Raw genomic sequence first — 24,375 nt, 5'->3', positions numbered from 1 at the left:
ACTCCAACGGCGCGTTAGTTGTATTTCCCTATGAAACATCTTTATTTGACCTCCTCTCGTCCTGGCCGCAGCTCCCACCCCAATTTCCTTACGGCATTTCTTTGGTACTGGTTGCATGCACCCTACACTCATCTTTTCCACCTCCTCCCTAAAGGCGACAGTTTTAAGGGTTGGCCCAGTTACTGCCGCGTCTCCCTGGCAACCGTGTCTTTCCCGACCGCCGGATATGGCTACAATCACGTGCTGTGAACGTCCGGGTGTACAACGTGACTTCCGGTTGTCAATTTCCCCAGCCGCGGTGGAGGAGAAGCTGTGTGGCCCGAAGTCGCGGTGGCCCAGTGGTGGTGGCCTCCGGGTGGGCTCGCCTCATCCTGCCCCGTCTGCTATGCATCCTCGGCGCCCGGACGGATTCGATGGCCTGGGCTATCGCGGCCGAGATGAGCAGGGTTTTGGTGGCGCTTTCCCTGCAAGGTCCTTCAGCTCCGCGTCGGACCTGGGCCACTGGGTGACCACTCCCCCAGACATCCCGGGTAGCCGCAACCTACACTGGGGCGAGAAGAGCCCGCCCTACGGTGTGCCCGCCCCCTACACCCCCGAGGGCCCGGCGGAGGAACCCTTGCCGGGCGGCAGCGGCGGCAGCGTGCCGGTGCAGAGCAGCGGTGAGGGGCGCGGGGAGCCTGGCAGGGGTGGGTGGACTGGCTGAGCCGCGACTCGCGGCCTGCACAACCCGGAAGCCGCACGGAGGGTCCCGCCTTCGGGGCCTCTGGGTCTATCGCGCGCCACACCCGCTGCTCTCCCTTCGTCCTCTGCCCTTGAAACGGGCCTGCTCCCTCTTCCTCATACAAATGTTTTCTCCGGGATCACCTTCAAAAAGACACCTGTCTTAGCTATGGGTTGCGTGGTAGAGATTTCTAAATTCGAAGGGTTTGGCGTATGACATCCGATGACCTAAATCAAGAAAGAAGGAAATTGGATTACTTACCGTTTATTGGGAATCATATGAACCTTACCTAATTAAATGACCGCTGTATTTCTTTGATTTAATTAATTGTAGCTTTTCTGCAAAGAGTTTTTCAGCAGAGGTAGACTTGGGCTCAAACCTGGCTCTACCACTCTTAAAAGCTGAGAGACTTTCTTAGTGCCTGTGAGCCCTCAGTTTTCTCAATTTTAACGTGACTAGAAGAATAAGGGGTTTTTTTCTAAGTGTTAAATAAAATGAGATGCGAGTAGTGCATAGGACAGTATGGACCACATAGCAGACTAAAAATATTTGTTTCCTTTTTCTTTTAATCATAGGAGTGGTGTCTATTTTCTAGATCCCAAACTACCTCCTGGCATCAAACCCTTTTTTTGGTAGAAGAGAAAATGTTTATACTTCCCATTTTCTTCTGTTAACACTTATGGTACTTTCAAACTGAGCCTCACTCATGTTAAACGATTCACTTGAAATATGTAGAGAAGTTGTGATTTCCTTTTCTTAATTTTTAAGGAGGTAAAGTAATATAACACTTTTCTACTTAAATAAATTATAGATTTTAAATTCATGCACTCCGTGGGAGCCCCATAAAGATTTGTTGAATTGAGAAAAAAAATTATATATATATATATATCCACCTGCTATATTTTCCTTTTTCTGACCTAAACTCCACTAAAGAGCAAAATCACCTGTATGATTTCAAGATAAGACTTTGGAATCAAGACATAATTATTCTCAGTAGGATGTCAGAAGACCTGTGTTTTAATTATAGCACTGATCTAGATATTCTCAACATTTTTAAATTCATAATATGGAAATAATGGCTACCTTGTCCCATTCTCTTGAGATGTTAGAATAGATTATATCATTAAATATTAAGTATATTCTAAACCAAAATTTTATTCTCACTTCTATTTTGACTTGGAAGTACAGTGATATTTATTTGATTTTGGTTAACTGGGAGAAATAGACTTTAAATGTCATCTGATAAGCAAATGAGCATGTGGAGGGGGATCAGTGACTTATACAGCATCATACAATTAGCTTGTTCATTCTGGTTTGCTTGCTATTGGTCACAAAACAAGTACTAGAAAGTTATAAATTAAATAATTCAAAATGCACATATTGCTACACAGTTGCCTGGTTAGGCAGTAAAACTTATTGTTTCAAGAATTGTGCTTTGATGGTTACCAGGAGCTCTTAGTAAAACCAGGGTTCTTTTAGCAGCACTTAAGGAGCTGGTGAATCTAACTTTGCAAAGAGGATAGAAACCCAAGAGATTTACACAGTTAACAATAGTAAAACTTCCTAATACCTTCCAGAAAATATCAGTGGTATTTTCTGTATTAACAAAAAGCGGATAATTGGTACTCACTAAAAGAAAAAAGCTGAAAGGAGGAAAGGACCTTAACTTGGGCAAAAGAAGCTTCTGTCTCACTTGTACATTTTTCAAGGCAAGAGTAAGCCAAATTGTTTCCCCAGGGACATGTTTACATGGCCTTGTTCTGACTAAGGGGACAGTGAAGGCATCGCTTCATTTGAAAGAACAGAAATGAGAGAAAGAGAGGAGATGGGACAAGAGCAGAGAGAGAAAATTACCCCTTGTAAATATTGTATTGTAGCTGAAATGTGATGACTAGTCCCCTGTGGTTGTGAAATTTCATCAGCAGGGTTTTGAATTTTTAAGTCGAGAAGAAACAATTTTTTTCTGCATTGACATATGCATAGGAATGTTTCCAGCTTTAAACTTTTCTGATAAGACTATGGAAATGCCATCAGCAGTAGCACGTATGTACCTGTTAGTGTATCACAAAGACCTAATTAAGCAGCTACTTTCAAAATATTTAAAACTTGGGGAGATAGAGAAGAAGAGAGCCTTTTGGTTATTCTAAGTTTCTTTCCATTTAAAAATTTTGAGGTGTTTTGTGACTTGATTTAACATAGATGCTCCCCACCAGTAACAGCAAGTGACTAATTTTACATGAGAGGTAAAATTGTTGGTGTAAATATCAGTCAGAGACTTCTATAGAAAAAATTTTAAATTGTTCATACTCAAAAGTTGGAAACAGGTAGCCCTTAGAGTCTACCTGCAGACATGTTTCACTTGGTCCACACAATGTTTTAAATAGTTGCAAATATTTTTTAATTGGAAGATACTATAATACATACAAATGAGAATATGTTTTTAGAAAAATCACAGCTTAGAAACACTGAGCCCACAGCCTCACACTGCAAGGATGAATTTGAGCTGAAGAGCAGTGGTGCCTTACAACTTGCCACAAGCCCTTCACTCATTCAAATGACTTCCCTGGCCCCTATCAGAATTTGGCTTTGGGACATGGAGTTTAAATGTTATTAAAAGAAAATATTTTTTGTTGTTTTTATAGTAAACCTAAATAATGGTTATGAGTAATCTTATTCTTTCTATTTTAGAACAGTTGAGTAGATTTGCTGGATTTGGTATTGGACTTGCAAGGTAATGTTTTATCTAAGGATTTCTAATTTAAGTTTTTATTTAAAGTTTTTAACATAATAGTAGTAGATGATTAGTATTGTTTCTTTTAGATTGATTCTGTGGAGCAGTAGATTATTGCATAAAATTTTGCAGAGAAAAGTGATTCTTTCAAATTTGAGTTTGTTTTTTTTCCAGTAAGCCTAGAGAATAGTCATTGAATTTTATAATCACAAAATAATTTTGTAAGGAATATTGTAACACCTTTCACATGTCTATCCAAAGAATAAATCAAATCTAATCTTATGTCTCCCTCCAAAAAACCAAATAATTTTGCATTGAAACTTCTCCCTAAACATTTGAAGATAATTAACAACATAGTCTAGGTTTTACTTACAGTCAGCATTTAATGCGCACCATTATTATTTTTTATTTTTAATGATTATTTTGTGTAAGAAAAGCCTCTAGTCTTGATTAGGTGATCTTTAGTGAATACTGTTTCAAAAATATCAGAATTGCAAAAATGCTTACATATATTGCCAGAATAACTCTCATTGTTTTAAACATTTTAATCAAGGAAAAAAATGACCTTAATTTGCATAATTAAACTTGAGGACATGAATGTCAATAGAAACAAAATCTGTGTATTAAGGTTTTCCTTCTGCTAGAGTTAACTTTTCTTTGGCCTCGCTGTTTATACTTAAAGCTATTGTTCATTTGATATATTACTTTCATATGTATTTATATATATATATATATATATATATATATATATGAGTGTGTGAGTACACGCACACACGCCCATGCAGGCATGTGTCACTGTTAGTGCTTAAGCCCACAGTTGTAATTAGTTTGTAGGAAATGTTTGCAGAAGAAATATTTTATACATAAAATAGTAGTCAATTAACATGGTCATTAAAATCCCCATAACTTAAGCACAAAGTACATCAAAACCAAAATGTATAGAATGAGGTTCATGAAAAATATATGACTCTTCTGATAGGAACTGTTCGTAAGACATCTTCCAAAAGAAATAGAAAGGAACATTTAAATTGTCTAGGAAAGAAGTTTCCCATATCAGGCATACAGAAATGTAGTTTCATATTTATGTGATACATATTAGTATTATATAGTATTGTTTTCCTTGCTTACCAGTTTGCAGATCTGGCTTTATTATTTTCCTATTGAATTTTGTTATTGGTACAATGATTTGAAAAATGTATAGACTTTTTAAAATCATTTTTTTTTAACTTTTAAGAATCAGGAACATAAAATAATGCATGATTTTGCAAAATCTGCAAAAATAATTTCAGATACATATATGTTATAAATTATATTTTGGCTATATTGTATATATTTATAAATTATTCTTATATAGTCTCTTCACAGAAAATGTACTGGCCCATCCTTGCATTGTTCTACGCCGCCAATGTCAGGTAATTGTGCTTTTTATGACCTTCTAAACAATAATCCTAACCCTGATTTGTAGTACAGAGCTCAATAAATGGCTGAGATCATGTAACCATTATTCCATATGAAATGTACCAAAATCTATAATATATCAGTTCTCAAACTTTTTGGTATTTGAAACCTCTTAAGTCTTAAAAATTACTGAGGTCTCCAAAGAACTTTTGTTTGAATGGGTTATAGCTATCAGTATTTACCATTTCAAAAATCAGAGGTGGGAAAATTTTAACATTTTTTTTTAATGTTGGAAAATAATAAGCCCATTAGGTATTAATGTAAATAACTTTTTATGAAAAAGAAATATTTTACTTTTTTTCATATATTTTTAATGTGTGGCATAATAAAAGACAGCTAGATTTTCACATCTGCTTCTGCAGTCAGTCTGTTGCAATACATTGTTTTTGAAAGAAACAAGAATGTCTAGCCTTATTATACACATACTTATTTGAAAATGGGAGTATTTTTTATCTTTTTCAGATAATTGATACTACACCAAAACTCAATAAGTGGTAATTTCTTAAAGGTTATTTGCAATGTGAAATTTGAAACCACATCAATTAAACTTTTATACTCTGTTACATTAAATTCTATTGGTCTATACTGCATGTTGAAGGGATTTTCTACCCATGCATCATTTTGTTAGTTACCTCATGCATTGATTAATTGAAAAACATTGATTTACTGAATTATATAGATCTTCTAAATGTTACGGCATTTGGTTATACAGTATCTAAAAAGAAACAAACAACCCATCATTAAAATCACTACCAATATCACCAGAAAAGTGTTTCAATGTTGGTAAGCTCTTGGTGGTGGATACAGGTTTTCCAGAATTCTAATTTATGCTTGTGTACTCAAATTTATCACCAGAAACAAAACCTATTGTTTAAACAGTAAGCTCACTTTGTTCATTTTTAAAAACATGTCTGTCCCCACTGTGAGTAACTATAGTCTTATCAGTTTTTTCAGAAGCAATGGTGTTCCATGAAAAAAGTGGCTAGTTCAGCTTGCAACTTCATTAGACAAGTGCTTTTCCTCACAACAGCCATCTTACTTTATTATGCAACACACAGAATAGTAATTCAAACAATGATGTGTACCCAAGAGTCAAGATTTTATAAAATTAATGTATTTTACTTCTTCAAGGACATTCTTTAGTCAAAGTGGCTTTTTCCTCCTTGCAAGTGAGTGGATTGAAGAATATAATAAATACAAAAATATAATTTTGTGCCACTACTTTGATTCATGCTAAGGAGTTAGCAATTTTGCCCACAACTCACTGCTTTTGCACTATTATTGAAAATGTCAGCACAAGGAAAAAGGCAAATCATGCCTTAGGATCAAGAAAATAATTTTGAACCTGTTATTTCCCTTAAATGCCCTCAGGGATCAGTGGACTAAACTGTAGCAAAAGCTCCTATAACTTCTTTAAAAATTGAGTCAGAAAAGATAATAATTGCAAATTAAGCTGTTCATGCTATATACACCAAAAATATAAGTGTATATAGAGAAAGAGCCAGTTAAAAATGTGAACAGTTGTATATGCCCCAGAACAGTGAATTTTTATAAACTGTGATACTATTACATTGTGATCCAGTGTATACATATATGAAAACTTAAAAGTTTTATGAAATACCTTCGCAATGTGTGATGCATTGTGATAGTTTTAAAAAATTATTTCACTTATTAAGTATTGGTTCTGACTTCCTTACTGATTTTGTAATTTATCAATTGTTTATAGCTTACAGTTTGAAAAATGGTTGCCATTGGGAGACACATACCTCCTGTTCCCTGTGTGTTAAACAGCATGAGCATTTTGCCGCACTGAATGTGATTCTAGTGTTTAAGGAAATATAAATGTCAAAGAACAAGACCTTCTTTATTATGTATTCTATGCATTACTATGTATATTGTGCATTGGTCTTCAGAGTTGTAGTTATATAACTGTATGTACTGTACTTTTAATAAGTGACGTAAAGCACTTTCAAGAGTAATTTTGCTTATGTGGAATTTATGCTGACTTTAGAATTGAATTTTTGTTTATGTTGTGACTCCACTGTGTATCTTTTATGTCCTTGTTATTTTTTATCAAAACAGTAACAGAAAATAATCATGAAATATCTTTTTTACAGGTTAATTATCATGCTCGGCATTATCATCTCACTCCATTTACAGTCATCAATATCATGTACAGTTTTAACAAAACTCAGGTGAGAATTAGTCTATAGATTTTATTAAAGTTATTTAAGAGTCATTCGGCCTTAGTAATGATTAAAGCAACAATCATTCCTCATAATTTAGTTAATGAAAATATCTTAACTCTTGTACTAAAACTAATACTACATAATAATGACTTTTTTTGATGTCACTGAATAATCAGTGAATTTACACCTTTGCTCAAATTAATTAAATATTAGGGGCATTTAATCAATATTAGAGATATTTAATTAATTGGAATGTTCATCTTGGCCTAAACATTGGCCACCCAACAAATATTAGAATAATGATAGGAATTAATTTAGTCATAGTTCTCTACTAAAATGTCCTTTTTGAATAATGCCTTATTGCAGAATATCAGTAAACATTCAATATCAAGTTTTATTAAGACCTTCTGTGTGTTTCTTATTTAGGCATTAACAGAAATGACAATAAATTTTGTTCATTTTAGGGACCAAGGGCCCTTTGGAAAGGAATGGGAAGTACATTTATTGTCCAGGGAGTCACACTTGGAGCAGAGGGACTAATCAGTGAATTTACACCTTTACCAAGGTAACTTTTTGGCGTTTTCTCAACATTCGCTTCATATTAAAAAATATGACAAAATATGATAGTTTCTAAAAATACCTTGAATTTGAAAACTTGCCTGAAGTAGCTAACAGAAAAAACAGAATAAAGTTAATTAGTTATCTCTTACTGAATTAGTATGTGATAAAGAAAATGCTTCCTGGTATATCTATTGAGATGTGTCTTTTAGCTCTACTGTTATGTGTCATCAACTGTCAACTAAGGAACAAACATGAGTATGTGAGCAATTCCTGCTCTTTAAGTAGCCAATCTGGTGAAGGAAACACATGTAAGCAAATTATAGTACACTGTGATTAGTGCTACGAGTATAATTAAACAAACCCTTTTCAGAGCCCCAAGGGACACTTTTCATAGAGTTTTTGGCAAGGATTTCAAAAAAGAGCTGAAATCTGAGCTGGATCTTGAATTGTGAGTAGGAATGACTTGGCAGAGGAGAGGATTCTGAGTAAAGGTGACAGCATACCCAATTTTATGGAGGTTGGAAGATTTGGGTAACAACTGTCTTATGCTTGGGAGTAGTGGGCATGTGGAGTGGAATAATGGAAAAAGAGGCTGAGGTGCATGACTGTGCTTTTATAAAGGACTTAGGCTTTATTCTCTGTGGAATTGGGAATCTAAGGGGTTTTCGTTTGTTTCCTTTTTTTTTTTTTTTAATATATGGGTGCTTTGATCAAAAATATACTCAAGTGGCAGTGTAAAAAATATGGACTGGTGTAGGCAGAGACTTGTGGAGGACTGTTATAGTAATCTAGGCCAGACTGAGAAGGGCCTGAACTATGGAGTAGAACAGAAAGGGAGGAGCTGGAGAGACATTTCTGAAGTACAGTTGGTAATTGGTGATAGACTGAGAATGGGGGTATAAGAGAGCGAATTGTCACCAGTGACTGAGATTTCTAGATTGGAATCAAGTTGAAAAATTCATGAAGTTGGAATGGGAAAGAAGATAAGCAATTTAAACTCCAATAGATGATTTTTAGATTCCTATAAGACATCTAGGGGGTCCATGTCTAGTAAGTGTTTGGGACCATGGATCAGAGTCTAGAGAAAATTTGACGGTAGAGGCATAGCTTTGAATGTTGTGGCATCGAAGTAGCATTGAAGCACTAGGATAGATGAATTTCCCGAGGAGAAAGTATAGATTAATGACAGAGAGTGAACCAAGGACAGAATTCTGGGCAATTTGGGAGTGCACAGGTGTCTGCCACGCACGCGCGTGTGTGTGTGTTTGTGTGTGTTTGTGTAAAAGTAGTTGAGGGGAGCAGTAAGAAGTGTTCACAAAACAAATTGAAAATAGCAGTAAGATATCAAACAGTAGTGTCCTACGTGCCAAGGGAGGAGAACTGGAATTGTTAAATACATTTGGAGCGAGAGGGTAGAGAAATAGGGGAAATTTGCTTCTGGGTCTGTTTTCTCTCTGAAACAAGATTCAAGGTCATTACAAGGTGATACAAGGTGAAAGAAGAATGAGCATTGGGGTCTCAAGTAGAAAAGCGTGAGAAGAATGGTATACATTTGGGATAGGCACAATTATGTGTAACAGAAAGGGAACCTTACTAAGATGTATGAAAGGAATGTTCATAGATCACTTTGGAAAGCATACATTTGTTTGGGTGCTATTTAGCAGGCCTCTGATTTTCTGTGTCAACACTATATCCCAGGGATAGCCTTTAATCCAAAGTTGGCCCCTGGCAGTGTGAATTTTGGGGATCGCCAAGGAAGTGAGGTAATTGCAGTCACAACCACTAGTGTCTCAGTCGTGGGATTTTGCCTTTATAGGGGAGGAGGTGATAACGAGAGACTGACAGCATGCTTTTTGCCCATGTGACTGCTTTCAAAGGACCGCGAAGTCTTGATGTTCCTTTAACACAGCTTTGCTAAATGTTAAAAACAAGACAAATGTTTGGCCTGTTAAAAAATTTCCCCTCTCATGCTTAAAAACGTCTGAATTTCTGCCATTCGCTAATGTTATTCACCTTATTGCATTTTATGTCACAGGATAAAATCAGAAGTTAGTACTTGTTATCACATGTTCTTAAAGTTCTCCCACAAACACAAATTTCTATAAGAATTTAACAAACTTCAGGGATTTCTATATGGTATAGTGTAAAGAGTTTTGTATTAGCAGTCAGAACTCTATTAGTCCTGGGTACACCACTTTTTAATTCTGGAACCTTACTCAAGTATTGCCATTTTCTAACGCAGAGATGAAATAGTAACTTTAACTTCAGATTGAGGGAAAGGAAAAAGAGAAATGGGAATGGGAAAGCACTGAATTTTATTAAATTTTATTATCTAACTTTCTTATTTTATAGACATACATGTCAAATTGTGTGGGTGTTTTCTCTTTGTCATTTTGAATCTTACTAAAGAAGACTCAAAAGTTTATTATGCTTGTTGTATTCTACCTGGATAATTTTCATGATAAATTTCAGTCATTACTTCATTTTTTTTACTTAGCTTGTATTTCCTAAGTACTTACTATGTGCTCCAGGTCCTGTGCTGGAAATCAGGTATACAACAAGGAGAAAAAACAAAAGGTACCTGTGACCGTGAAGCTTAGAATCTTGTGTAAGGACTTACATTAAATAAAATAATCTTACTAATTAATAAATAAGTACAAACTGAGATGTGTTCTCTGAAGGAAAAGAATATGGTTCTGTGAGAGTATTAAAGGGATAGGAACAGTGTCCCTAATGAAATGGCACTTAAGCTGAGATCTGAGTGGTGATTAGGAGACACAAACCAGTTTGTATAAAGATGTTGTAGCAGGGAAACTTGGTAAAATTCCCTTCTCTGGTAAAAACCCAGAGAAGGCTCATAGGATTGGACCTCAGATAGCAGGATGGAGAGCCGTGTGAGAGGGTGCTGAGGACGCAGGGAGCAGCCCAGCTGTGCAGGGCCTTGTAGGCCACTTTATGGGGATCGAAGAGTTTTAAGCAGGGGTCTGTGACATGATCAGATTTATGTTCTTAAGGGGTCATTGTAACTGGAGATGGGAAGATGGCAGGAGGACCAAAGCAGATAAAAGGATACGTGTTCATAAGCTGTAACAGTAATAGCAGTGAGAAGTAATGGTAGCTAGGACCAGGGTGGTATCCTGAGATGGATGTGAGTGGATAGTTTATATTTAGGTCAAGTTGATGGAACTTGGTGATGGATTAGTGATGGTAGGATGGATTAGAGAAGGAGGTTTCAAGGATGACTTCTGGGATTTTGGCTTGTGTGACTGGATGTGAAATAAATCCATTCTCTGAAGTACGTGTAAACATTTATTTTCTAATTGTAACTCCTTTGGGCAGGGTTTACCTTTTTGGGGGGAAAAGCAAAGTCATAGCCCACAAGGCAGCAAAGCAATCGTGCAGAGCCATTCACAGAAGTTACCGTGGGAGGAGGAGGCTGAGCTCTGGGGTCTCCTGGATTGAGGTTCCTTAATTGCACAGGTGGGGCAGTATGGATTCATCAGTGTTTAGTTTATAGCTTCTTGGTATTAGTACTTTTTTAAAAAGTGTATAACCCGGGATCGTCATCCGTGATCTCTTCCTTTGTCTCCTGCCCTGACCCCTCCCATGTCCTTCCCCAGACCTTCCCCCAGGTGGAGAGACTTAGACTGTGTTGCTGCCCCCAGAAGTACCCTTTCCTTTCGTGTGGCATTTCTCCTACCATTAACATAAGGGGTACCTGTAACCAAATTTGTCTGTATACTCAGTCTCCCACAGAAACTATTTGGTTGAACTCCAACTTAGTTTGACTCAGCTCATATTTGTAGTTGTACCAATATAAACACCTTACAGTTTTCTCCTCACATTGTCTGTTTTCCTATGACTCCTCTGAATCCACTGACTTTAAACACATTCTCCTTTCAACTCAGTGAAATCTTTCTCCAATTCAGTAGATTACCTTTCTAATTAACAGTTCCTAAGTACGTGTGTGTTACATGCCACGCCATAAAGTCTGACCCGTGACTGAGTGATCCGCACAGTGTCCTGTTCCCGGCAGCCCTGCTCAGCTCCTGCAGACTCACGCCGAGGGCTCCTTTCAAGGAGTCAGCCCATCTCCTATTTGGTCTTCCTCTTTGCCGGCTGCCTTCTATTCTTCCTACTATTATTTTTTCCAAAGACCCTTGTCTTCTCATGAAGTGCCAGAAGTGGGACAGCTTTGTTTTGTCATTTTTGCCTTCAGCGAGTTTCAGGCTTAATTTGCACCAGGACCCACTTGTTCATCTTTCTGGCAGCTCAGGGGAGCTTTAGATCTGTCCTTCAACATCGTATTTCAAATGCATCAATGTTTTGTCTGTCAGCATTCTTCACTGTCCACCTTGCACATCTGTACTTAGTGACCGGGACTGCGCGGTGTGGCTGAGCTGAGCTTTGACCGCTAACGGCACATCCTTGCTATTGATGATCTTTTCTGATTCTTCCGTTGCTGCCCTTCTGAGTCTCAGCCTTCTCTTGAGCCTACTCTTTTGGCTGCAGTTCCCATTTGAATTGATGACTGAACCAAAGTGAGCAAAATCCTAACACTAAAAGAGTCTAAGAGTAGGGAAAAAAGATCGTAAGTTTGATTTTGGACAAGGTCATTTTCAGGTGCTTTACCATTTCCAGGTAGAGTTGTCAGTAGACAGACGATACACAAGGTTGATATATACAGAAGACTAAACTGAAGACAATAGATTTGGGAGGTTTTAAAGCCATCATGTTGGATGAGATTGCCTAAGAAAGGAATACAACATGTAAAGTAAGAAAAGAAAAGGGCCTGAGCTTTTAGAAACTCCAGAATAAGTGGCTGAGTTAAGAAAAATGCTCCTGCAAGGAGTCAGAGGTAGAGACCAGAAGAGAGAAGCAAAACCAGAAGAGTAGTGATAGTGGAATATAAGAGCAGAGAATGTTCAAGAAGGAGGGAGCAACATTGCTGCTCAAATGGCAAGTAAGGTACAGACTTAAAAATGTACATTGGATTTAGTGGCATGGAAATCATGGGGACCTTGGCAAGAGCTGTTTTTGTAGAATAATTGGGTGAAAGCCAGTTTGGAGTGGGTTTAGAGTTGAGTAGGAAGTTAGGACATGGCAATGGCAAGTTTAGAAAGTTAGCTATGAAGAGGAGAGATGAAGAGAAGTAGCTGGAGGATGAGGTTTGGGTTGGGTTGAGGGAAGATTTTTTTTTTTATGAGGGCAGCTGTTTGAACATGTGAAAATGAGAGGCAGTGGAATGTAAAGACTGCTTAGTAAATACAGCTATTTTACAATTTTGCTTTTGTGTATTGATTATGCACGAGAGTATGTATACCAAATGGAAAAACCATTTTCAGTAAAAGCAGGTCACTTCTCTTAATTTTGTTCATTTGCAGTGTAGGTTTTGCTTGTGAAAATAGTGTATTAAATATATTTACACATGTTTTGGCATTTGATAATAAAATATAAAAAGATTTAATCACAAGTGGATTTCTACACTACCCCCTTTCCTGAAGCACTTAAATATGCTAATTTAAATTTCTAGAGCTGTGGCAATAAATTGTACCTATTTTATAAAGGAGCAGAGAACAGACACAAGGAAAAGAGTCTTAGTTTTTTTTTTTATATTTGACTCTATTATTTTTTACTCTTTTAACTCAACAATCTTAATGTCTTCAAGAATTGGCAGTAGTAACTAGTTTTGTATTCAAGAGGAAGGTGGCCCTGTTCTTACAGAAATGCGGTCACAGACCCATCTGTCTACAATGTTAATGACTGCACGAAGCTTAAAGCCACTGTCATGATGACCTGCGGTCATACTTTCTGAGGCCATAATAAAAGTGGTAGCAGTGCTCAGATGATTTGCAAACCACGTAGCATATTTTGTTTTATAATCCTAAAGTCACTGTCAATAAGATGGGAGGTCTAACATTTTTGTGTGTGTATTTTTCATCTTAATCATTGAATGTCCTTCCAGCTATATTCTGCTGTGGTTGTTCAGGCCTAATATAGTATTCTAGTGCTAATCAGAATTAGTGACCCAGAAGGCTCTCTGAGGTCTTCATAAATCAGAGATGGTTGTTCTATGGTGTAAAAATTTTTCTGCCGACCTTTCAGTCTCTTAGAAAAATGTAGGAAAGTTCACATACCACCCATGCTATAATTGTACTGAGTTTGTTTTTAGAACACTTACGTTATTAGTGATTAATTTTCTTCCCCTTTTTAACATAAAATATATTCCTTTACTTATGTTTGTCATAGTCACTTACTTGAGGTAGCAAATGTTTTTCTCAGGCTCCTGCCATGGCCATGGTGCAGTGGGTTGCCCAGTTCATCAGGGGAACTGGTGGCAGGGAGTCTCCGCTTTATTTTACACTTCCCTTTTCTGTCACTCTGCCTCTCCCCATCCTCCTCCCCCTTTCCTCCCATCCTCTCTATCTGCCTTTGCATTCTTTTTCTGCCTCCTTATTACTTTTCCCTTTACTCTCTGTAGTCTTTTCTCCTTTTTGACTTTTCTCTTGATGTAACTTTCCCCTTTTTTGTTCTTCTTTCATCTGGCCTCTCTTTCCTTCTTTTCTGGCTGCCAAAGGGTAACCTCAAGAGCAGGATGCACGCAGTCTGAGAGCTCAGTTGCTGACCTGGCATTTTGCCTATCTCCTTTGCACATGTCCATGTGGTATTTTTAACCTTCATTTTTCTCATACGTAAAACAAATGCAACAAGACCTGCTCTGCTTATCTCACAGATTCCTTCTTGTATCAAATGAGGGTTGTATGGCTTTGGGTAAGTTATGTATGAACCCTCTCTGAGCCAATTTCCTCATCTATGAAGTGGAGGTCATTGTGAGGACGAGAAATAATTCATGTAAAGCACTTGGCACAGTTCCTGACATACAGTAGGTGCTCAGGAAGATTATGGAAAGTAATAAAGGGTACAAAATTAATGTCATCATAGTAAGTAAAGGCAGTTTGGAAATTAGGTTGCCCTCCAATGGAATACGTCATTCTGCATTACAGTTACTTAATTTTATTTTGTTTTTTTGATTCTCATATTCTTACATACTTTTTAAAATTTCTTTTTTCCTCTCTATCCTGTTCCTCCTTTCCCTTCTCCTTCCCCATCCATTCTTTCTTTCTCAACCTCTCATTTTTATACCTCCTGCTTTAATGTCTCATGTTCATTTTTATAATCAGTTAAAACTCTTCCCCCTCTGTCAGACCCTTCTATCAGCACACACAAAAATACTTTATATGTTTTTTCTCTTTTCAAATTATTATAATTGTTTGAAGTGTGTCCCAGAAAGGAAAATGTTCACCATTAGAGTATATTTCTCCTACAGATTTTTTTTTTTACAAAAATTAAAACTTGATTTCCTTTTTGAAAATTGGGCTAATGCAAAATGTTTTAAATTACGTGGGTCTCATTTTACTTAAATTTATTTTTATTTGTTAGGGAGGTTTCACAAAAATGGAATCCTAAACAAATAGGAGAACACCTTCTACTGAAATCGTAAGTATGAAAATGGCATTTATAGTGAAAATTTCCATTAATTTTTATGGTGTTAGAACTGAAAAAAAAATCATATAAATAACTGTACTGAAAACAATTACAGCAATGAAATATTTGTGAACTAGAATTTCAAAAGACAAGTAACAGAGTTTAGGAATAAAAACCTGAAATATATAATATTATCTTTAAAATAAATTTTTCTAATTTGAAAGGCTGAAATCACAACCTAATTTTTCTTTGTGTTCTTAGGAAGTTAGCAAAGGGCTTCAACTTTTTTAACCCGAATTACCAGGAAAATTATTATCATTTATTTTTTAAGCAGAGATACAAATTTATTTGTATAGTGATGAGCAAATTCAGAACCTTAGTGTCATTAAAATGTAGTCCTGAAGGCACTTAGTGATTTTACAAAACTGACCATTTTTGTAGATTAGAATTTTACTCTTCACTTTTTAATTTTTCTTGAAGATTGTGAATTGGAAACCCCCCCAGCTTGCTGGCTCCCTCTGTGGGGCATTCTAGCACATTATTACTTAGTGATGTTCCATTCACCTTGAAAACCACTACTTGCCAGGACCTGGCCCATAGGGTTAGGTAAGTCCCACCTTGATATTATTTTAAATGACTATATTTTGCAGGCTTGCAAAGTTGTAATATTACTATGTCTAAATAATAGTGGTAGGAAACAACTTTGCAAAGCTGTACAATATTGTTTTTTAATAATAAAAGGGGACTTCACTCACCATTGAAGAATGGCTTAGCTCTGCTGGGTGGGAGATCTGGGAATGGATAATGATAATATAGGATAATAGCAGAACAGATAATGTTTAGATATTACAAAAAAGGCAAGCAATAGAATGGATCCTTCATCCTAAATTTTAAGTGTCTGATTTATAGGCTACATTAGCTAGCTATGTGCAGGTAGATGTCCAAACAATGAATCATAAACGAGCCTACATTTTATACTGGTTTAAAATAAAATCTGTTTTCTTTGAGGGCTGTCCCTGTGTTATTATTAATACTTAATTTTTCATCTCTAATTATTGAATAAAGATCCTGTGTTACAGATCTCTGAAGTATTTAGGCTATAGGTATTAATAGTTAAAAACCTTAAAAATGTCATTCAGTCTTGAATATAAATTGTATTGATATACTAAAGTAGGTATTTAAAAATTTAGTGTAAGCATCTTGTTTCAGTATACTGATAAGTTTGTTTTCATCTCTACAGTCTGACTTACATGGTGGCAATGCCTTTTTATTCAGCAAGTCTAATTGAAACAGTACAGGTGAGCTATTTTTTATTGTCATTTTTTAGTTTAAAATATTTTTTGGAATAGTCAATATATTCTGTATTTCTGATTGTATAACAGAACAATTTAAAATGATGTCCTTATAAAATTTTTATTTCACAGTTACCACGCATATATCAAAAATTATATACTAGGCACATTGCTAATGACTATTTTTCCTTTGCAAACTTACTTCATACTTTTAGTTTTCATTCTTTTTATCCTTTCCATAGGCAGCTATACTCTTCATTCAGGTATCTCAGAAGCCAGCCTATGACTTTCTCTGAATACAAAGACTCTACATGGTTTTTTTCAACTTTATAAGACTCGTGCACAACTCGAATGGTTATGGCTTATCATAGAACAATAAATTACTTCTTACCTGAGCATAAAACATGATGAATAATCATCCTAACAGTGAGCAGGTAGTCTCCGTAGGTAGTTTACTAACAGCATTGTTTTTTAAATATGCCTTTTAAGGAACAGTTGATGCTATGGTGTGTTAAGTACTACAAAGCTTTTAGGTTGGTGCAAAAGTAATTGTGGTTTAAAAGGTTAGATAGAAATAATTGCAAAACCCACAATTGCTTTTGCACCAACTTAATAAAGCCATCTCCTGCTTGTGTTTTTAATTGTTTTACTATTTCTAACCACATGGTGGAGCTTTAAGTATAATACACCGAATGAATGTACTTTCTCATCATACCATTCCTACACTTAAAACTGTAAGATGAAGATAATTTTAACTTTACCTACACAAAATCCAACTAGTTGCGTAACACCTGTCTTCCATCGCCAACATCAGATTCTCTAGCATATTTTTTGTCTTCAGTATAAATGAGTTCCCTCTCTAAAAACCTAACTGGATCAGCCTTTCCTCTTTTAATTATTCTTTTCCACTTCATTGCTTTTCTGACCCTATTGTTGATTTTTTAACTTATTTTTTAGAATTAAGTTCAGTTAACTGAAGTTAACATCTTGCTATCCAAATATACTTTTCTCTCCCCTAGCATTTGGCATTGTGTTAAATAAATGCTATATAATCTTTGTATAGGACTGTAGTTATTACACTATGGGATATCCTCATTTTATAGCTAAGGAAAAAAAATAACAAGAAGGTAAGTATTTAAGAAAATACAGCTAAGCAGCATGATATATTCGGGGAAAACAAGTTTTAGCTTTAGACAGACCCATATCAGAATCACGTTTCTCTACTTAAATTAGATCTGTGACTTTAAACAAATGCCTTAACCTTTCTAAATCTTAACTTTCTCATCCATAAAATGGGAATAATATTTTAATAACTGAGTTATAAAAATTAAAGGAGTTATGTATATAAAGTACCCAGCTCACTCTACGTTAGTTTTCTTTTTTAACCCAATATCCACACCCTATGTTTCCTGCCCCAGGTTCTACCTGCTGACTCCTTTTGATTTCTTTGGTCTGATTTTCCGGAAATCTTTTTCCTTCTTAGATTGCTCCTCTCTTGCACATCTGCCTCTTCTTTACGTAACCTCGTTACCGTCTCTTCTACTATACTCCAGGGTGCAATCCTTGTCCTCTCTGCTTTCTATCCTACATTAACTATCCTGGAGAACTCATTTACTCTTTTGAATCATTTTCACTCTAATCTTTATGAGAATTAAATCGTCTTCACCCTGAACTAAACTCATAAAAACAATCTCGTCTTATTTCCCTGAAAATTAGCTTCTTTTTGAGCTTCTTCTCCTTTTCTGTTAAGATACTATTGTTATCTTCATGCTAAAGACTCCAAATTTTAGTTCTACTTTTTAGGAAAGTCTTGATTTTTATATTTCTTTCATCCTTTGTAACCAATCAGTCATCATGCCTTCTTAGTTCTAACTTCAACAAATATCTGAGATTTGTCTGTTTCTCTCCACTGAGAGGCAACCACTCTCATCCCTTCTTTACCACTTACTCAGCTTTTTACACTAGCTGTTTTCTTCCTACTTCATGTTCAATGTTTTTGTTTTGTTTTTATTTTCTGGGGCGCTCAGATTTCCTTGAGAACATTATTTTCCTTGAAAAATACACATTCCCACAGAGCTCTCCTGAAGAGCACCTCCTGGCGACCTTCAATGTGAACTTCCTAGGGATCTGTTGTCTTCATGAACAATACTTGTTCTGATCCCTGCATTTTAAAGTCCGTTCTAAGTACTCATGTAAGATTAATGTTCTTCCTTTGCAGTGCTTATGTCCTTTTGCTGATTAAGGATCCATATTGACTCCTAGTCCCTAAAATCAATTTCAAACTTCTCAGCATATGGTTAAATCAAAATTTTTATTGACTTCACTTTACCTTTTCAGTTAATCTTAACTGCTCATTTAAAAAGATATGTTACATATTTAGTGAATGCCAACCTATATTAGGCACCATTGTAGACCCTGGGGATACAGCAGCAAACAAAACAGGCAAAACTACTCTACCCTGAGAGCACTTAAATATTTTTGTGGGGCAGATAGATATAAGCAAAATAATATAAAGTATACTAGATGGTTCTAAGTGTTAAAGAGAACAAAAAAATAAAATAAGGAAATTAAACAATGTGTGTAATGGGTAGAGAGGGGTGATTGTTACTTTTTTAGGATCAGGAAAGGCATCACTGAGAAGGTGACATTTGAGTAAAGGTCAGTGCATAAGAACTCCATAGATATTTAGGAGAAGAACATTCTAAATAGAGAGAAAGCAAATGTAAAGGCCCTGAGGTGGGATTGTGTCTCATGTGTTTGAGGAACAAAAAAGAGGCCAATATATTAGGTTGGTGTAAAAGTAAATTGCGATTTTTGCAATTGTTTTTAGCCTTTTAAACCGCAGTTACTTTTGTACCAACCAATAGTTGAAGCTCACTAAGCAAGGGGGAGAACAGGAGATGAGGTCTGAGAGGTAAGGGGAAGAAAGCATACAGGACATTGCAGGTCATTGGAATAATTCGGCCTGCACTTTGAGGGAGGTGGAAAGTCTTTGGTGAATCTGAGCAGAACAGTGACGTGATCTAACATGTCTATTAGAATTTCTTTGGCTGCTGTATTGAAAGTAGACTGGAGTGGGAAAGGGGCCAGAGATAGGGAAACGGACTAGGTTAGATGAGCTCATTTTAGTCTCATGTTTTTAAATATATTCTGTTTACTGAAAACTCTCACATGTATAATATATCCAGCTTGGACCTTGTCCTTGTAGTCTAATTATAAACTCCGAGTTTACGCCTTAGACTTAACATTTCTGAACTCTGCATCTCTCCCCCAAATTGCTACCCCAACCATATTTCCCAGCTCAATAAAAGTCACTGCTATTCCTCCACTTCCTCTGGCCAACAGCCTTGAGGTCATCCTTCATTTCTCTCTTTCATACCCCCAATCCAATCCACCAGTAGTTCTTATTAGCTGTAATTTTAGGATAAAAGCACAACTGAAGCACTTTCCTTCCATTGCTGCCTACTAGCCCAGTCCGCCATCATCTCCTTTCTGGATTATCCATTAACTTTTTAACTAGTTCCTCAGCCTCTGCTCTTGTCTTCCTCTGCACAATAGCCACTGAGAACAGGAATATCTTGTCTATCTTCTGCTTAAAGCTAACCAGTTTTTTTCCATCTGACTAGAAGCCGAAGTCTATTCAGTGCTATGGTATGGCCCCTGACTACCGTTTGCCTTCATTTTATACATTCTCTTCTTCAGTCATTACTACAGCCAAATTGGCCTCCAGTGTTCCTTTTTTGCCGGTCCATGACTCGATAATCTGTATCACAGACTCTGTTATACATAGCCTCAAAATTGTTAAAAGGCAGTGACATTGTAAATGATAATGGCTAACATTTATTAAGTACCTTCTGGGTATCAGGCCTTTTTTTATTTAATACTCCCAGCAACTCTGTGCATGAAAGATAATGGTACTGATCCCATTTTTATAGAATGGTAAACTGAGGCTTATGGGAAGTTAAATTACTTGCCCAGGGTCACATAATCAGTAAGTAATGGAGGCAGGGTTTGAACCCATGCATAAGAACTCTACGCACTGACCTACCTCTTTAAGTGTCATGTAGTTACTGCTTTTCCAAATGAGTTGTAAGGGGCTTTTTATGAGTGGGGAAACCAGATATGCCCCTCTCCATCTCCTCCCGTTTCCCTTTTCAATAAAAAGAGCTCCCAGCTTCACTGCGATCAGTATTATGAAATTTTATTGAAAACGAAAAATATCTAACACCTAGATAGCATTTGAAGTCTGCAAACCATTGATGTTTTCCCTCTGTAATCAGTAACTTAGGGTTTAAAAGAGACCTTCAGAGATTCCTTTTTTGTGGCGAAATAAGCAAATGTTAACTTTTATTCCTGTCATCATTTTTATTTCAGAGTGAGATAATTCGAGATAATACTGGAATTTTGGAATGCGTTAAAGAAGGCATCGGAAGAGTGATAGGCATGGGGGTGCCTCATAGCAAACGACTGCTTCCCCTCCTTTCCCTGATCTTCCCTACAGTGCTGCATGGGGTTCTTCATTACATCATCAGCTCAATCATCCAGAAGTTCGTCCTGTTGATCCTAAAGAGGAAGACTTACAATAGCCACCTCACTGAGAGCACTAGCCCGGTGCAGAGTATGTTGGATGCTTATTTTCCAGAACTTATTGCTAACTTTGCTGCCAGTCTTTGCTCTGATGTTATGCTTTACCCCTTGGAAACAGTTTTGCACCGCCTCCACATTCAAGGAACACGCACAATAATTGACAATACAGACCTTGGCTACGAAGTGCTTCCAATTAATACACAGTATGAGGGAATGAGAGACTGTATCAATACCATAAAGCAGGAGGAAGGAGTGCTTGGGTTCTATAAAGGGTTTGGTGCTGTTATAATACAGTACACGTTGCATGCAGCCGTTTTACAGATCACCAAAATTATTTACTCTACACTTCTTCAAAATAACGTTTGAGATGTAGGTTCCTGATTAGTCTAAAAGACATAATCTGGATCCTTTCTTATGAAATTATGAGGGAGAAAAGTCAATACTGGGGAAAAAAATGGATTCGAATGTGAAACTGCTGGAAAAAGCCCCTGCTTATTATATTGACTCTTCTTTTTTTATTAAAGGCATAGGTATATATTTTGGATCAAAAGTATTCCAAATTTGAAAAATCAATATAAACAAAACTCATATGAATTAAATTCTAGCTAGTGTAGCATGCATGCTGAACTAAAAATGATATTGGTCAGAAGCAAAAATTTGTCAGCAAACAAAACAATTTCACATAGCTGAATTTATTCCATGTGACTTTAATATTTATTATATGTTTATTTCACCTTGGTTGATAACTGGTATGTCATCCTTAATATAATATGTAGTATCAAGAGGTCATAGTTTCCCTTTAAGCAAATACTTTATGTCATCAATGATAAAGATGAGAAGGATTCGATCTGGCAGTCTGTAAGCAGAAGGGGAAGAGTTTTAAATTGTATTTTCCCTATATAACTTTTTAATGGCTGCACACTTATTGCATAAAGCTATTTATATGTATACATAAAACTCGGAATTTCCTACAAATTTTCCATTCTTAGATCAGCTTATTGCATAAAATGAAGTCATGCACTTTCTGCTTGAATATCAGAATCAAACATTAAAAGCCAAGGTACCCAAAAAAATTTAAGGCAAACAGCATACTTATCTATATCCAAAGCCAGCATTTCAATATCAGCAACTTAAAATTCGTCATATGTTTATACAGCTTGTTTTGCTTACCTAGTTATGTGAGTCATCAGGCTGTTTTTAGAGCCACTCTTAACAGAGATAGAATATAAAATAATCATGACAACCACTACTGTTTCCAGATTTACAAATTGTGTACTAAAAAGAACGTCACTTGTCTTTGACTTGTTTTTGTGGAGACAAAATTAAAATTCACCTGGGAATTTGTGCCTCTTGCCTTCTGTATAGTCATCATTAAATAATGGCTTCATTTTTATTTTCTTCCAGTCTTTGTAGTTTCAGTCTCCAAACTAGATACACATAAAGGGAAAAAGCAGGTTTATCCTTATTGCCTTTTATTTAAACTTGTTTGGATGAATACCGAAGAAAAAATACAAACTTTAAAGGAAGTTTGTCCTTGTTTTTTATGGATGAGAAAAGAAGTAACTTTCAACAAATAAGAAGCAAAAAAAATTGTTCATCAGTTTAAAAAAAAAAAATTCTGCCTGCTCCTAACTGGGTGATGTTCTTTATACAGTCAAATAATGTGCATTTTACTGATCCATCACTAAACATTTTAAAGTTTCATTTCCTCATGATGGTGATCAGTGTTACTGTGAGCCATTTAGCACACTGAAGTGCAATGACTATGCACTGATGTTGTCCAATGTAGAATTCATACAAAGAGATTTGTTTTACTTGTGAAATGGCTACTTTTTGTGAGTAATAGTGTTGGAACCAAAATGTGGTATCCAAAAAGTATGAAATAGTATTTAAATAGCAGCTCTCTCTACTATCTTGTATTGTGTGTGTGTGTGTTTTAATTATTAAAACACATAAGTTTTCTATCTTTAAATTCCACCAAGAGGGGAAAAATAAAATTAAACACCACTGATCACATGTTGTAGTTTATAGTTACATTTTTAGATTATGGTTTACTTTGTCTGAACTATGACATTTACATTATTTTTGTTGCTTTTGAACTGCTAAGTAAATTTTAAGATGTTTATAGTATATCCAATTTCCTGAAAAATCTTTTATTTTTACTATAACCAAAGAAGATGATTTCAGACAAGAGTAAATATCTGAAAATTTCAAGTTTCAGAAAATTTCTAGAACAGAATCTGAATGGAATCAAGTACTTACTAGTGAAAATCTCTGGGGTCCTTTAGCTAAAAATGAAGTATTTCAAGATTATTTGAAGGAAGTTAGCATGAAGATTCAGTTACATAAATCTGTTTCATTATGGAATCATTACAAGACTGATACCCTGAACCACACACAACTAAATTGCTCTTATTTCTGTCTCTTTGGAGAAAGAATACAAATTAACATTAAAATTGAAATGGGGCAAGTAAAATACTATTTTTGTTTACGGCCGTTCTGAGTTAGTTGAAATGTAAAAACTTTAAATCCAAGCACTTAAGTGCTGGCCAAATGTGTTTAACTGATGTTAGAAAGAAATAGCGAAATAAACATTAGACGTGCTCTTTTCCTTTTTAATTGCTCTATTTCTTTAGCATATAGGTGCCAAAAGCAAATATCCATAGGCTACATTTCTTAAGGTAATAATAGCTCAGAATAATATTTTTAACTCAATAAGATTAATAGTATTATGAATAAGATTCTATTAAAACGTTCCATAGGTCCAATGGTCCTCTTACATAAACCAGATTTTGGCCAGACAGCTGAAATGTGATATGCTTGCCTTACATTGAGTGGTTTCTTAACTTGGGTCAAATACTCTGGAAGTGACTGAATTAAGAACTGAAACACCTGGTAAATGTTAATTTATTATGTTAAGTGAATTTATGAATTGATTTGCTAAATTTGTTTATAAATCTCTTTCCCTTGAGACAGACACTCTTTTTCTGGGCCCATGAAAAATAATCCCTAAGTTTATATAATTTAGTCCTCCAAACTCCCAGCACTAGATGTTATAAATATGAAATACCGTGTTTCCCCGAAATAAGACTGGGTCTTATATTAATTTTCGCTCCAAAGGACACATTGGGGCTTATGTTCGGGGAATGTCATCCTGAAAAATTATGCTAGGGCTTATTTTCCAGTTAGGTCTTATTTTCGGGGAAACACAGTAGTAAAAACACACTAATTTCAAAATGGCTCTGGATTGGGAGATTTGATAATTTAGCCAGTGTTTTCAGAAACAAAAGTGGAGAGGTAAGAAGTCTTGCTCACTTTTGCTGGTGTGCCTTACCACTCAAGCTGTCTTTG

General features: G+C 36.0%; 1 protein-coding gene across 1 annotated transcript; it reads left to right on the top strand.

Moving 5' to 3' along the window:
- Positions 1-263: 263 nt before the first annotated feature.
- On the top strand, positions 264-22,621 carry SLC25A46 (solute carrier family 25 member 46). Its single transcript, XM_019727768.2, has 8 exons — positions 264-659; positions 3,410-3,452; positions 4,807-4,864; positions 7,028-7,105; positions 7,564-7,664; positions 15,101-15,157; positions 16,386-16,443; positions 20,812-22,621. Exons 1-8 carry the CDS (start codon positions 386-388, stop codon positions 21,388-21,390), a joined length of 1,248 nt encoding a protein of 415 aa, XP_019583327.2. The 5' UTR covers positions 264-385; the 3' UTR covers positions 21,391-22,621.
- The last annotated feature ends 1,754 nt before the right edge of the window (positions 22,622-24,375 follow it).

This window comes from Rhinolophus sinicus, linkage group LG03, assembly GCF_036562045.2.
Source record: "Rhinolophus sinicus isolate RSC01 linkage group LG03, ASM3656204v1, whole genome shotgun sequence".
Taxonomy (NCBI): Eukaryota; Metazoa; Chordata; class Mammalia; order Chiroptera; family Rhinolophidae; genus Rhinolophus; species Rhinolophus sinicus.
This window is presented reverse-complemented; position numbering and strand designations above follow the sequence as displayed.

What these genes read in the sequence shown, in the direction of transcription:
- SLC25A46 (XM_019727768.2), top strand. Translation starts at nt 386, where the DNA reads ATGCATCCTCGGCGCCCGGACGGATTCGATGGCCTGGGCTATCGCGGC. An exon ending in GAACACCTTCTACTGAAATC is followed by an intron (nt 15,158 to 16,385) that starts GTAAGTATGAAA and finishes TCATCTCTACAG; the next exon opens with TCTGACTTACATGGTGGCAA. An exon ending in GTCTAATTGAAACAGTACAG is followed by an intron (nt 16,444 to 20,811) that starts GTGAGCTATTTT and finishes TTTTTATTTCAG; the next exon opens with AGTGAGATAATTCGAGATAA.